The sequence below is a fragment of the Amphimedon queenslandica genome, unplaced genomic scaffold (assembly GCF_000090795.2).
Source record: "Amphimedon queenslandica unplaced genomic scaffold, v1.1 AMPQUscaffold_13395, whole genome shotgun sequence".
NCBI lineage: Eukaryota > Metazoa > Porifera > Demospongiae > Haplosclerida > Niphatidae > Amphimedon > Amphimedon queenslandica.
In genome coordinates this window covers 61,694-75,863 of record NW_003546369.1, presented here as the reverse complement: position 1 = coordinate 75,863, position 14,170 = coordinate 61,694, and the positions used below count along the sequence as shown (strand labels likewise).

Genomic DNA, 14,170 nt, shown 5'->3' with positions numbered 1-14,170 from the left:
ATAAAAAGAAGAAAGGGTCGATTACACACAGCATGTGAAGAACTAGAACTTTAATAAATATGCATGCGTACAAGTATACTTACTAGTCAAGCACGTCCCAGTATTATTAATTCCGTTCGAATAAGAAGTGGACACTCTACATCTGTAGTTCTTGGGGCAATTTTCAGTGCCAGCAAATGTAGCAGTTCCTTCATAGTCAAGATTAGAAGAAAGTTGATTACTTGTAGTAGAAGTAGCGCCAGCTTCTAGATGTAGATTAAGAAGAGTACCATCAGGTCTTATTTCAAATAGCTCTATAGTTTCTATTTGAGGATAGGCTATAGCTCTACAATGAATTATATAGTCCGTGGCTGTAGTTTCAGTAATTTCCAATGTTATAATAGGATCAACTGTAGAATGTGTGTGTGTGTGTGAATGAGATAAATGTATAATGATAGCATAGTGGACATCTGTGACAACATAATAGCTGCATGTACATGTATGCATGATATTATATAGACTGTAGAAAAATGGTAATAATTTGTTCATGAGTACTCATTAGTGGTAAGTACTGTTAGGAGGAGAGTATAGCAATTAAGGGAAGACATTCAAGTTGCATAAGCGACTACATCCAATTGCTACATTACAAACACACACACACATATACTTGATCTTAATTAATTACTATGGGTAATTACATGTCTTTCATGTCAGTGCATTACGTAAAGTGACAATAACTTACATCTAACTGTTATAGTGTAAGAGAGACTAGCGGAGCCAGCAAGGTTAGATATATTAGCAGTATATATGCCGCGATCTGATGCCACAGGAGGAGAATCAAATGTGAATGTATTACCGACTGAAATATTCTGATCATTCAGATACCAATGGACTTCAGCTAAAGGAGGAAGAAGAGGATAAGTAAATATATACATGTGTGCGTGTAGAAATAAGAGGAAATAAAATGAAAAGTATATTATGTGTAACTTACCAGGAGGTATCCCAGGGCTCACCATGGGCTGGAGTGACAATTCACCAGAATCTTTATCAATTGTATAATTTAGTTGTGTCTCACTTAAAGACGGTGCAACTATCAAAGGTACAAACAAAAATAATGACAAATATTTGTTAATTTGTTAAATAAAAAAAATTACAAATATATGTTAATTTGTTAAATAAATACACATAAATAAACAAACAAATAATAATTGGTGAGGTGTGATGTTTCTGAGAAAGGTCACTGTTTTGTTGTTAGGGTCACCATGGATGCAAATCTCAAAAGATAAAGGTAGTCAAAATAACACGTGTGAACACTACATGGACTAATAATAATAAAAGTGGATTGAAACTAGCAATATAAAGTACATGACTTAATGTAAACTTGTGCTAACCACTGCTAGGCTCAAGACTGTGACATGACTCCAAAATAAACAAATAAACACCAAAACTGTTTTAAAGTTACAACATAAGCCACATGTACATGTAATCCCTCCCTCTCCATCCATATCTACTTACAGACACTTTTATCACCATCCCATATACACAGTATCAATCCCCTCTCTCTCCCCCCCCTCTCTCTCTCCCTGCCTCTCCCTCTCTCTCTCTCTATCTCCCCCTCTCTCTCTCTCTATCTCCCCCTCCCCCTCTCTCTCTATCTCCCCCTCTCTCTCTTTTAAGAATATCATAATGGCAATCTTGTAGTAAATATTATGGAGTCATGTGCTGAGTGAGAGGAACATCTGCCCCCTCTCCTCTACCTTTGAACAAACCACAACCTAGACTACAGAAGTGAATTCCTGGCGTGACTCACAAGTTACAATATAAAAACACATCAAAGGAATGAGCCTAGTGGCTCATTGGTTAGTATGAGACATATGGGAGAGACTAATCTTTTATAGAAAGAGAAGAACATAAAGGAACATGACAACAAATTGTCACTAGTGACATGTATTGCACTATTCTGTGGACCAAATGAGCAAAAGGAATCCATGGGAAAATGAAAAATGTTAACAAAATAGTACATTACAATATAAATTCTAGTTGCCCTACCATACAATAATAATAATAATAACAATAATTGATTGACAACAGAGACTTAGCATAAACTTACCAGCTTTCACAAGAGCAAATCTGTATACACAAGTAGGATCGACACCCTTAGTGAATAGCATCGTATAGTTACTAGCATTCGATGGCTGGAAATTATGAAATGTTAATTCTCCAGAATTTGTATCAAGACTGCACTTGGAAACTGCACAGTTTATTCGATTTGGAGTAGTAGTTTCCAAGCCTTTGTAGAGGATAATTGTGGTATCAGGTATAAAAGCCCTCAAGCTAACATTCTGTTCCAGAACGGAATAAATTGGAGATTCAGGATGCAGAATGGTAAAATCAGCGGGCGTGCAATCACGTTGGCCTGCAATGGAGAGAAAGCAGAGGAGGGGCCATTAAGGATGGGGAGGGAGGGAAGGCAAGACAAAAAAAGAGAAATAAAATAATTAGATATTAGAGTTCAGAAAGGCACAAATTATGTCCAAATCTAAGAGAATTTAACACCCAGAATCTTGTTATTTAGGGGTATTTGGGGCTGAGCCTGCTAAATAGCGATAATGATACAAACCAAACTTCACACTACTATTCTGAAATATCAGTACTCCAGTTCTCTCTATAGCTAGACTCGTACGCTCCTCGCAACAAAAAAGCACACTATATCAATGGCCCACTGTTCAGCCAAAATATAAAACGCTGTGCGCAAAAACTCCCCCGGGAACTGAGGAGTCTTTACCCGCAGCCCAACTTTACCTTGAACAGCCACCAGAAGGACAGATAAAAGAGCGAGTGATACCCAGAGTGTTTTCATTGTGGCCATCTCTATGAAGACAGACTTGGACTCTTCTGTTACAAATTACACTGAAATTGGTTATACAAAGCCCGACAACTGAAAAAAAGTGAACTGAAGGCGGAAGGATGCGTGACGAAGTTTTAATAGCCGAATAATAATTAATCATTAATAATAATCTGCTATATTATTCATCTAAAAATTATAATACATCAATGAATATTAATTAGACTGGTGTTATTTTACATAAGTATTATTATTATTATTTTCTTTTGATTCTAGTTTTATTAGCTGCTTTATCTCTGATATGTGTTCCTGACTTATATCCGTGTCTTCATTAGCAAGAGCCTCAATAACCTTTAGGACAAATAAAGCAGAGTGTAACTATCACAATAAGCATGAAGACATAATAATAACACTTCAATATATATCTCATTATAATCAACAATTGTTTCGTCAGTTCTCTTTTTTAAAATGATCTGACGGTATGTAGTGAAAGAAAAAACTTCACATGCTAACTAGCAAAAACCATACACTTCCTCATCACACTCTTAATTTGTGTCAACTTCAACGTGTACATGTACATGTACACTAACTCTTTACGATAGCCCAACGCACTGCCAAATGAAACCATCGGCAATACACAGTCATTGGCTAATAGTACTATACTTTATTACTCACTTCTGCTATTTCATCAAGTTTGATATTCCCATCGTGATCTTCGTCCAGTACAGAGAACAATGACCTCTGCTTTGCCTTAAGGCTAGTGCCTCTTAGTGCCAGCAATGCCTTATCCAGCTGCTCCACAGTAATACTGTTATCACCACTAAATGTAGGAGAGGGAGAGAGAGAGAGAGAGAGGGAGAGAGAGTGAGAGAGAGAGAGGGAGAGAGAGAGAGAGAGTGAGGTGAGAGACAACAAGGTTATAATGGGGCTCATTTATGAGTACAACTAGAAGCTAAGATATGGTCACAATGCCATCATTTAATTGCAATAAAATTAGAAGAATTCAACTAAAGAAATTAGTATGCTAAAATGCATTCACTTACCTGACACCATTAATCCTACATAAAGGCACATACAATGTGTGTTTGTTACTTTTGTAATAACATACAGGAAATGTAGGATGGAAGCATCATAGTATGTACATTTGTATTGTTATTACAAGCATCATGTTCCTGATACTACACTAATATTACATTGCTTGTGATTGATAATATTAAAAAATACATCATTGCATGTTAACCTGATGTTTACCGTTAAATCATCTTCCCTTACAATAACAGTTCATTGTTGTTATTGTACTCTGATATCTTAGTATGTAACTGATGCCAATTCAAACTCTTTCAGTTTGAGAGCTAAATGCTAATTATGACTACCTCCATCCTAACTTTCCCAAGTAATAATCACTCAATTGCATGCCCAGTCAAAATTAAAATACATCTAATGCTGCTAAAATAAGTAAAATTCTAATCAAAATTTAGTCTACACTTACTATGCCCTTAAAAGCAGATTTACAATATTACGCTAGGCCAACGTAACGTCAATTTTTAATCAAAAGTGTGGGCGATTCGATCTTTCCACGCATGCTTTACACTAGAGTTGAACCACATTCAACTCCTGTGTCAATGTAACGTCAGGACTAGCGTGATATTGTAAATCCACCTTAAGGACAAGGTACACATACACATACAAATTCACATACACATACATGTACATGTTACAGTACATACACATACACATATGCGTATATACATGTACATGTAGTACATACATGTTAATGCTTATGTTCTCTCCCTGTGTCTCCTCACTGGTACTAGTTACATAATCCTTCTCCAGTACTTCCAGTCTCTGATCAATGGTTCCGAGCATTGACTCAACTTTACGACCAAGTCTACGGGAGGCAACTGACTCTGCCAACTGCTCCTCCCCTTCTTTACACTCTTGGGCAAGATCAGCGATATCCTATGAATAAGAGTGAGGATGTGAACAGGAGACAAGGGAGAGAGATCAAAGAGAAAGGACTGTACATGTACATGCAAACAGATCGAGTTACAGCTTCACAATCACTTTAATAGATTCTTTCTCTCAAACAAACACCACACTTGCATACACACAGGTAAACTTATATACATGTAAATACATATAAAGTGACACTCATACAGTTAATACATTCGTATGCACAGACAATAGGATGCAGCTCATTAATATCAATGAACTATGGTATGCCAAAACACTTGATCATCAAAGTTAAAAGCATTAGCTAATATTGAGATTACAAAACACACCACAGAGTCAGTAATATACATGGACCATACACCTCACCACACACTATAGCTGATTGTAAAGCTACTAAACAAGAGCAGTATCACATACCATATGTGGTAAGTTTACAAACCTCACCGATAAATAACAAGATTAAAATCTATTTTTATGAATTAGTATCCCACGCCTCCACCTTACATTAGATGAAATCATAAATCAATTTTTTAGTTTTTTTTTGCAAAATCATGTTTTGCATCTCAACGAGAATTTCCAGGTATAGTATACATAAATAAATAATACATGTAGATGACACGTACATTTACATGCATACATAGACATTATGATGTAGTTTGACACTTTGCCCTCAAAAAGATAATCATGTTTGAGCAGCTGCTACCACACAAGAAATATATTTAACATAATATACAGACACACAATGTTAGGTTGAAGGACACAATACATCAAAGGAGCTATGAATGAGAAAAATACATGACTATTAGATGCCACATACAAAGCTGTCATGAATATTCATGAGGAGTGATAATGATTATCCTCTTAAAAACTCTGGGAGACTAGGAAAGGTATTTTTATCGGCGAATCAAGATTATGAATCATAAATATAACTAATAATAAAAATGTTACCTGAAATGAGCAACCAAAGTGTCACACAGTATGAGATACAGAACTGCAGTTATGTACATGTACATGTACATGTAATAGTATATGCATAAATACATGTACATGTACATGTACAATATTAGATGTATTGCATATTTGACCACAAACTCACTCATCTCACTACCAGACTGATAGTCTCCCAGGGAGGAGAGATATTAGACACTAAAGCTATGATGATATTCACAGGTGATACATGATATCACACCATTCCAGGACTCTCTCATGGTAAAGGTGGCATCAATGAATAACGAAACACTAGCATAATGTACACGTACATGTATCGGATTATATATAATAATAGAGAGAGCTGGGAAAGAATGTTCTCACTATGTACTCATTATAAAATTCACAATTACATGAAAAGTAAAAAACACACAAACACACACACACAAGGAATGGAGAGGGCCCATTGCTACTCAATCATTACTCAAGGGAAATATGATCAAAGGTGAGATCACCAGTCCTGATCAGGTGAATCATAATCCCTAATCCCCTAGACTAGTGGCTCCATTATATACTGTGGTCTGTGTACATGTGTACTACACAGGCCATCCCAGCCCAACATCATTCAAGAAACAATCCTAATTAGTTGTTAGGAGTTATGTTGTCATGTTGCTCTGTGAATAGCTACAGGGGGCATCACCACCAATCCACCACAGGGCAGCATACACTTAATACTATAAACAACCACACACACTGTAATAATAGTATATGTACATGTTCATTAACCACATAAAGTATCCTTACTATCAAAAGCAAATCATTAGGAAGTATTCTCATACTTTTCATTCACAACTTCCTTAATAATAAGCACACATGCAATGTCTTCTAGCATACATGTACATGTAGAGTACATGTGTACATATATGCATAGACGACTTATCACATGCTAGGACATGCACTAAGACACACACAAACAGAGTCATACCTCACACACACACACACACACACACACACACACACACACACACACACACACACACACACACACACACAGAGTAGTACATCATATATAAACAGGGACACAAATTCCAACACACGCACACGCACGCACACATTATCTAAATGTATAATTAAATGTATATACATACTGTAGCTTATAAACAGGTCACAATTACAATGATCAGAGACAGGAAATCATGTAGACACGAAATTCAATAAATCATTATGCATGAGAGATTCCAAGTGAAATATATACGGGCAGTGACTACTGCCATGATTAGTCAACATTCAAGAGTACTAAAAAAACATGTCTAGTCACCAAGCAAGACTACCACCCACCTAATGGCATTCCTAATACAGCTAGCAAATTCTGTTAATTTAGAATGTCCTACAGCATAAAAGCATCACACACACACACACACACGTTTACACACACACAGTGGGTGTAATTTTTAAAGCATTTTTAAAAGCTTCTAAGTGGGTACATGGACTGATTACTGGAGAGGATTTAACAGGCTATATTGAGCAGTTTTATTTTACTGATTAGTCACAATTGTCGCTTCGTGAATGAATGAGAGAGAATGAGAGAGAAAGAAGACTGCTAAACAATGTAATAGGACAATTGGTGCTATAGAGTAATTAGAGCAAATAAAAAAGGGGAGAAAGAAAAGAAAAGGGAAGAGTAGAATTAAAACAGAGCAAGAGATACATGTAGGAGAGGAATGATTCTTGCTAGAGGCAATAAAAGTGATTGAAAGAGTATATTAGCTAGACAGAATCACACTAACCTCACAATACTCTTCTCTGTCTTCCTTTATCTCTCTCAGTGTCTCCTTCTCTTCCTCTAGTCCCTTGAGACAGACCACAGCTTCATTCATCTCCCGTATCTCTTCAGCTGTGAAGCTCTTATTGGCCTGAGCCTGTACTGATATGAACGGCTCCTCCTTCATATCAGGAAAGACCAAAGGATCCTGGAACACTGCCTCTCTCTGGAAAAGAACAAAAAACTGTAACCACATGTACAGTAAATGTAGAATATTGGCACATCGCTAACTGGAATAAACATGCACATTTTACATCAGTACTATTACATGTATACATGTACGTGTGTTGTTTTAGTGTCATAACTCAATATTGATAATAAGATTGGGACATTTTATGACAAGAAGGTACACTCTACAGTTGCATGGTTAGGCAATAAGTGATTATGCAAGTATGAGTATACTAGTTATATAATACCATAATAGATACTATAATATTATAGTTTATACAGTATCATAACTATACAGGGACAGAAAATGATGTCATTTACATGCACACGATTGCACACACACCTTATAAATGACTCCCTAATATGTACATCTGTATGTACATGTACACGGTGTAAGTGTACATGCTTACAACATGCAAAAACAACTATACTACCGGAACACGCAAGATTCATGTACATGTACATACAATACCAGTTCAATAAGCTTACCTTTATTTCTTCCTCTAGCTTGACCCTCTCCCTTTCCATTTTCTCTCTCTCTTCTTCTCTTATCATTTGCTCTTGCTGTTTAATGACATCAACTCTTCGCTTGTTGTCAATTGTCTCTCCAGATGTTGAGGCAACCATAACCTCAGCTTCATCAACCTACAGTATACCAATATCAATAAGGTTTGTACATCACTTGATCCAATTCTATTCTCTCTCCACATGGTCTTTTCTTTAAAATGGCTACAAACTCATCCCTGATTTTTATTACATTTCCTAATATATATTAATGGCCTCATGCTGTGTAAAATGTTTGAGTTGATTCTGATAAGAAATTTTCAAGTTATGACCATTTTGAAAATGGGGCCAATTTTTTAAAAACACCTAAAGCTATAGCCCATGTTTTTTTTTCCAAAAAAGGCTCCAAAACCACCCCTAATTTTTATCACACTTTCTGATACACATTAATGCTCTAATGCTATGTAGAAAGTTTGAGCTGATTTCAGCTAAAAATTATCAAGTTACGGCCATTTTAAAAATAATATGCAAATTCCTCCTTTTCTCTCTCCTTACAATATTCTCGGGTAAGTTAGAGAGAGTTGCTTTCAAAACCTCTGGCGTAGGTACATCTTGTGGTAAATAAAGAGCACGAGAGAGCAACAAAAAAGAAATAGAAATCTTCTTATTCAAATGAAGATCAAGCCACTATAAATGAGAGAGAGAGGGAGGGAGAGAGAGAGAGAGAGAGAGAGAGAGAGAGAGAGAGAGAGAGAGAGAGAGAGAGAGAGAGAGAGAGAGAGAACATGTAAAATCATCCACTCTTCTCTCTCATGGTCCATTATACAGTTGTACATGTATGTGTATATATCAAAATGAAGATGCTTGCTAGAACTCTTTTACACTCACTCGCTCGGTAAGAAGTTATTCATAAAAGCATATTGTAGACATACTAAATGAGTAGACTTCCCCTAATTAGTCACTAGATAGTACTGGGCTAACCTGATTAAAGCCACTATATAAGTACATGTATGTACACAACTCCACCACAGTATGTACTATAGCCAGACACCAATCCCCATATACACAAATAGCCTGGATACATATACATGTACATACATAGGCACTGCAGATGGTAAAACAGAGCTACTTGATCCATCATATCAATTACAGCATTGATATTATATGATTACAGTCCCTTTGACATAATACTTGTTAATTGTACCTCCAGTACACAGTAGTACCAATACACTAACAGAAACAATGGACTGTACATGTACATAAGCGGTATACATGTACATGTACATGACTACATGTACATGTACATGTGCATGTAAATGTAGATGTACACGTACATGCACAGTAGATGTAGTAGATGTACACGTACATGCACATACATGTACATGTGCATGTAAATGTAGATGTACACATACATATACAGTACATGTAGTAGATGGGGGACTTTGTAATGGGAAGTTTAATGACTGGATGGGTGGTTTAATGTGAAAGGTATGGTGTGTGTGCATTAATATGTTAACGACCATGCAATAATCAAAAAAGCTATTATGAATTACATGGAAATGTGCAATGGGCTGGATAAGTAGACCAATGGCTGATGATGTACAGTACTAATAACTAATTAATCCTTTCCCTCTAAAGTCTCACTTGTTGTAATTGTGATACCAGTCTTTGTTGAGGCATTCCCAAGGCTCTCATACCCCGAGCCTGTGAAGCAGCTTGAAGCTCAGCCACACTCAGTGACTCAACACCTTCAGACTGTATCATCTAATGAAGAAACAACACACTACCAACAGATCAATGAACATACACATATACACAGGCACACCTTGAATTATGTACACACATCAATGCTTTATTAGCTTTGTGTCCATAGTATAATGTACTGGTTGTTACTCATATCAGTGGAGATAAAGGGACCCACCCATACACAAGGCCACAGTTAGTGGATCTTTGTGTGAGTGTTTGTATAAGACAACTGCTTAAATATCCACCCTCCCTCCCCCTCTCATCCTCCTTCTCTCCACTACTCATATATCAGGAGGGTATCAGGTTATGTGTAATGTATCTTTATTGTATTGGGGCACAGTTACCTTATCATCAGCTTCTAGCCTCTTCATCTTAACTCTCAGTTGAAACCTGAGGAATGCACTTGATCCAATGGTGGGAAGGAGGACAAGACTACATGTATAATACACGAATACATGAATATATAACATGTACATGTATGTATACAAGTCGCACATACATAAATACAAATAATACACACATGAAGATACATGTATATACATGTGTAGTTGGTACAGTACATGTACAAATGCAAAATACCACTGTTATTGTATGTATGTTATTTTAACACACATGTAAGCATTACTAAAACCTGTCTATAAGCAAAGTATAATTACATGATGTAACACTAATGGGTGCTTGTACCAAATTCTAAAGCTATTCCTATTATACATGATGAACAGATCAATCCTTCATTGTTTTCTTACCGACAGAGGGCCTGGAGTTGTTTGTGACTAAGGTTATCAAGTGTTAGCTCGTTTTCAAAAAGTTTAGAAAAAGTTATTATCTCTTCTGTGGTTGCTTGCATACCAGTGGTCCTTATCTAATTAATAAGTAAAATAAATAACAATTAAAGCTTTCAAGATGCAAAATACATTCAGGTGTGTTATTGTACAAAGCAACTTTTAAAGCTTTAAATATTTATTCATTTCACTTTACAAAAATGAGTACTATAGTTTCTTATTCCCATTATTTTAATAAATATTTTTGTACTTTATAAATTAATTTTTCTTTTTTAAAGTCAATTAATAAAACATAAATGAAAATTTGATTACCTTTTTGAAAAATTCCACAAAATTCTTAACTGCTTCTGCTTTCTTTGGATTCTTACTGGAGACTGACATATCCTCAACAGTGTCCTGGAGGAATTTAGCCATTTGTAGTTTCACACGTAACTCCTTCTTCTTTCTCTCTTCCTAATAATAAAAAATTTTTTTAATTAATAACAATAATGTTATTTTTATTTTAAGTGAAACCAGGGTTTTCCCACAAAGCATGCTAAGTGAGCTAAACAGCATGAGCTTCATGAGCTGACAAGCACTACAATACAGTACATAGCATTGGAAGCAACTTCAAAAATATTCATAAAAAAATTCAAAAAGAATTCTCTCCTAGTCACTTTTGGAAAAATTTGCTGTACTATAGTACAGGGACTTTGGCCCAATTTTTGACAAACTTTAAAAATTCCAAAAAAAATTCAAATTTGATCGGACAAAATTTATACAAGACATTAGGACAAGCATATGCATCAGAAAAAATTATAAAAATAAAAAATTATCTCCTAGTAATTTTTTGTGAAATTTTTTGAGCAACTTGACAATTCCACTGCACTATGCCAAAATCCTGTTGGAATTAAGCCATGAGTGAAACACAAACACAGCAGTGCTACTACTGCTATCATACATGGTACATGTAGATATAAGCCAATGGTTAGCATGGGGATTTTCAGATACACTTGACCAAATAACTACATGTACATGTACACATACATGTACATGTGTATTAACAATGCCCTTACACAATATAGAATATTAAATAATTCCCCGATAAAAAAAATCAAATTTTAGTTACATGTACTACATACATGTGGGATCTCCCTAACATGGCTATCATTATCTTTACGATATGAAATGTTTAGGTACATAACACATCATAATTGAAAAGATAGAAACTATACTACGTGTAACTAAACTAAATTAAGAGTGAGGCCAATGAAAGGTCAATTTATTGAAAAGTTGCTTGAAACAGAATAAGGTTAAGGTGTCTCTCACTTTGGCTGATTTGCTCTGAAAGGTTGATGGGAGTGCTTTAGGGAACAGCCACAGATAGACAGGTAACAGGAACTCCATAAAAGGAATGATAATAAAGACAGAGAATGGAACAATCCGGAACACATCACCGGCGGTCCTTCTAAACTAAAAAAGCAAAAATAAAAATAACACTAAAACATCTACATGTACATGCACTTACATACGGTATAGCACTTTCATTTTGCGGAGTTAAAATTTCACAAATTGATAAAAATCAATTTTTCGTGGAAATAACTTTTGCAGATTCACAATTTTAGTGCCACACCTTTAATGGCAATTGAATATTTAGTGAATATTTAATTCATGGTTGCATGCTAAACCGTAAAAACAGTGAAAGTTTTGCTCCTTGAAATTAAAGCACTATATGGTATACATTTGATTACATGTGCTGGACATTAATTTCCATTACCTGTTTCAGTTCACGGCGTGACAGTGATTGACCACGAAGAGTCTTCCGGAGCAGACGAGAAGCGATGCTGATCTCAAGACCAAGCAAACGGAACCCATGATAATAATGAATGATCTCGTTCTTAATTCTTGTCAATAGCGGAGGCTTGGATTGACTGACCTTTGCTGCTGATGGAGAGACTGAAGAAGAGGAATGAGGATCAATGAGAGTCTCTATTGCCTAAAAGAGGGAGAGAGGGAGAGAGAGAGGGAGAGAGAGAGGGAGAGAGAGAGGGAGAGAGGGAGAGAGAGAGGGAGAGAGGGAGAGAGAGAGGGAGAGAGAGAGGGAGAGAGAGGGAGGGAGGGAGAGAGGGAGGGAGAAAGAGAGAGGGAGGGAGGGAGGGAGAGAGAGAAGAGAGAGGAGGGATTTTTAAAAAGTACATGTACATGTGTATAATAAGAGGAGGGGATAGAAGGGAGAGAGAGAGAGAATATTTAAGGAATTTTTATGGCGGCAGGCTGGTACATGTAGCTACTGTATACATGTACATGTACATGCAGGTATAAAAAAGGAATAGAAAGAAATCAAAATAAAATTAAATGGATGCACTACTAGACTACTACTACTACACAATGCACTAAAAATTACTATCATTATGATATTTGTGAGAAAGAATTGGATAGCTGCCCATTATTGCAAATATTCATAGGAGCTTTCTCAACACAATTAAATTTTACAAGTTCAAACCTTTTGCTGCTTCCGTTCCTTAAGTGAAGTCACTGCCTTCTCAAGTACTGATTTCTCTTCTTCGCTGAATGATGAAGAGGTGTGAATACAGGAAGTGCTGGATACATGTGGAAAAAACATTCTCAGAGACGAGTGAGGAGCATTAAATATAGACTGATGGGTTCTTGATGGAAGGAGTTTCTGTACAGTTTCTCTTGACGAGTGAAATAAAGATCCACTTATGTAACATCTACTTATATATACACCATTACTACAGTAGGTAGAAGAAAAAAAACAAAAAATTAACAAATGAATGCAACAACAAAGTATTCTATGACCTGTAATTTATATAAAAATGAAGAATCTCTCTTCTCATTTTTGACAAAATTTGGTCCAGTATAGGGTCTTTGGCCCAATTTTTGAACAACTTAAAAATTCATTAAAAATCAATTTTGATCGGAATCAGCTCAAAGTTTCGAAACAACTTTTACAAAGCAATTTATGCATAAAATGCAATAAAATGGGAGGGACGTGATTTCAGAGCAATGTAAGTGTCCCTGCACATGCTAAGAGGTGCACTAGATGTGCATTAAATAGAATATGAGCCACCTCTAGACGTTGGACAAGTAAAGAGGGTAAAACGTTGAGATTCCAACAACACATTCCTAACAATGTCTGAGGCAACATAATGATTGGTAATGCAATAACATAGTAGGTGGTTAATTAATCAGAGTATTATAATGTATAATTATTATTTTTACAAAAACTATTGTACTAGAGCTGGAATTATTTTGCTTAAAATATACTATTAGAACTTAGGCCTTACTATCTGATTATTGATGATAGCCTTATAGACGCTGGGCCGCTACAAATCTTTAAAACTCGTAGCTGGAGTCGAGCCATTTTGACGTCCAGTATTCTCAGCCACGCCCTAAACAATTAAATAAACCTAAAACCACGCCTACTCATTAATTACCAATAAA

The 14,170-nt window shown here is 35.9% G+C and overlaps 2 protein-coding genes across 2 annotated transcripts; both read right to left on the bottom strand.

Moving 5' to 3' along the window:
- Positions 1 to 20: 20 nt before the first annotated feature.
- LOC109582229 (uncharacterized) lies at positions 21 to 2,938 on the bottom strand. The gene is made up of 5 exons (XM_019996883.1): positions 2,782 to 2,938; positions 2,090 to 2,395; positions 971 to 1,069; positions 722 to 877; positions 21 to 389 (listed from the first exon to the last, which is right to left on the bottom strand). The coding sequence occupies exons 1-5, from the start codon at positions 2,846 to 2,848 to the stop codon at positions 43 to 45; spliced, it is 975 nt and encodes a 324-aa protein (XP_019852442.1). The 5' UTR covers positions 2,849 to 2,938; the 3' UTR covers positions 21 to 42.
- Positions 2,939 to 2,947: 9 nt separating this feature from the next.
- LOC100640117 (LETM1 and EF-hand domain-containing protein 1, mitochondrial-like) lies at positions 2,948 to 14,122 on the bottom strand. The gene is made up of 14 exons (XM_019996882.1): positions 14,014 to 14,122; positions 13,209 to 13,458; positions 12,483 to 12,701; positions 12,035 to 12,178; positions 11,039 to 11,179; positions 10,691 to 10,806; positions 10,289 to 10,376; positions 9,843 to 9,962; positions 8,754 to 8,885; positions 8,184 to 8,339; positions 7,492 to 7,692; positions 4,593 to 4,783; positions 3,500 to 3,644; positions 2,948 to 3,175 (listed from the first exon to the last, which is right to left on the bottom strand). Exons 1-14 carry the CDS (start codon positions 14,088 to 14,090, stop codon positions 3,056 to 3,058), a joined length of 2,100 nt encoding a protein of 699 aa, XP_019852441.1. The 5' UTR covers positions 14,091 to 14,122; the 3' UTR covers positions 2,948 to 3,055.
- Positions 14,123 to 14,170: the final 48 nt, after the last annotated feature.

Coding starts and splice junctions, on each gene's coding strand:
- LOC109582229 (XM_019996883.1), bottom strand. CDS start 2,848: ATGGCCACAATGAAAACACTCTGGGTATCACTCGCTCTTTTATCTGTC. Junction 878..970: donor GAGCCCTGGGATACCTCCTG/GTAAGTTACACA, acceptor TTCCTCCTTTAG/CTGAAGTCCATTGGTATCTG. Junction 390..721: donor TTACACTATAACAGTTAGAT/GTAAGTTATTGT, acceptor CACATTCTACAG/TTGATCCTATTATAACATTG.
- LOC100640117 (XM_019996882.1), bottom strand. CDS start 14,090: ATGGCTCGACTCCAGCTACGAGTTTTAAAGATTTGTAGCGGCCCAGCG. Junction 8,886..9,842: donor TGGTATCACAATTACAACAA/GTGAGACTTTAG, acceptor TCTCATTTATAG/TGGCTTGATCTTCATTTGAA. Junction 3,176..3,499: donor AACTTGATGAAATAGCAGAA/GTGAGTAATAAA, acceptor TTTGTCCTAAAG/GTTATTGAGGCTCTTGCTAA.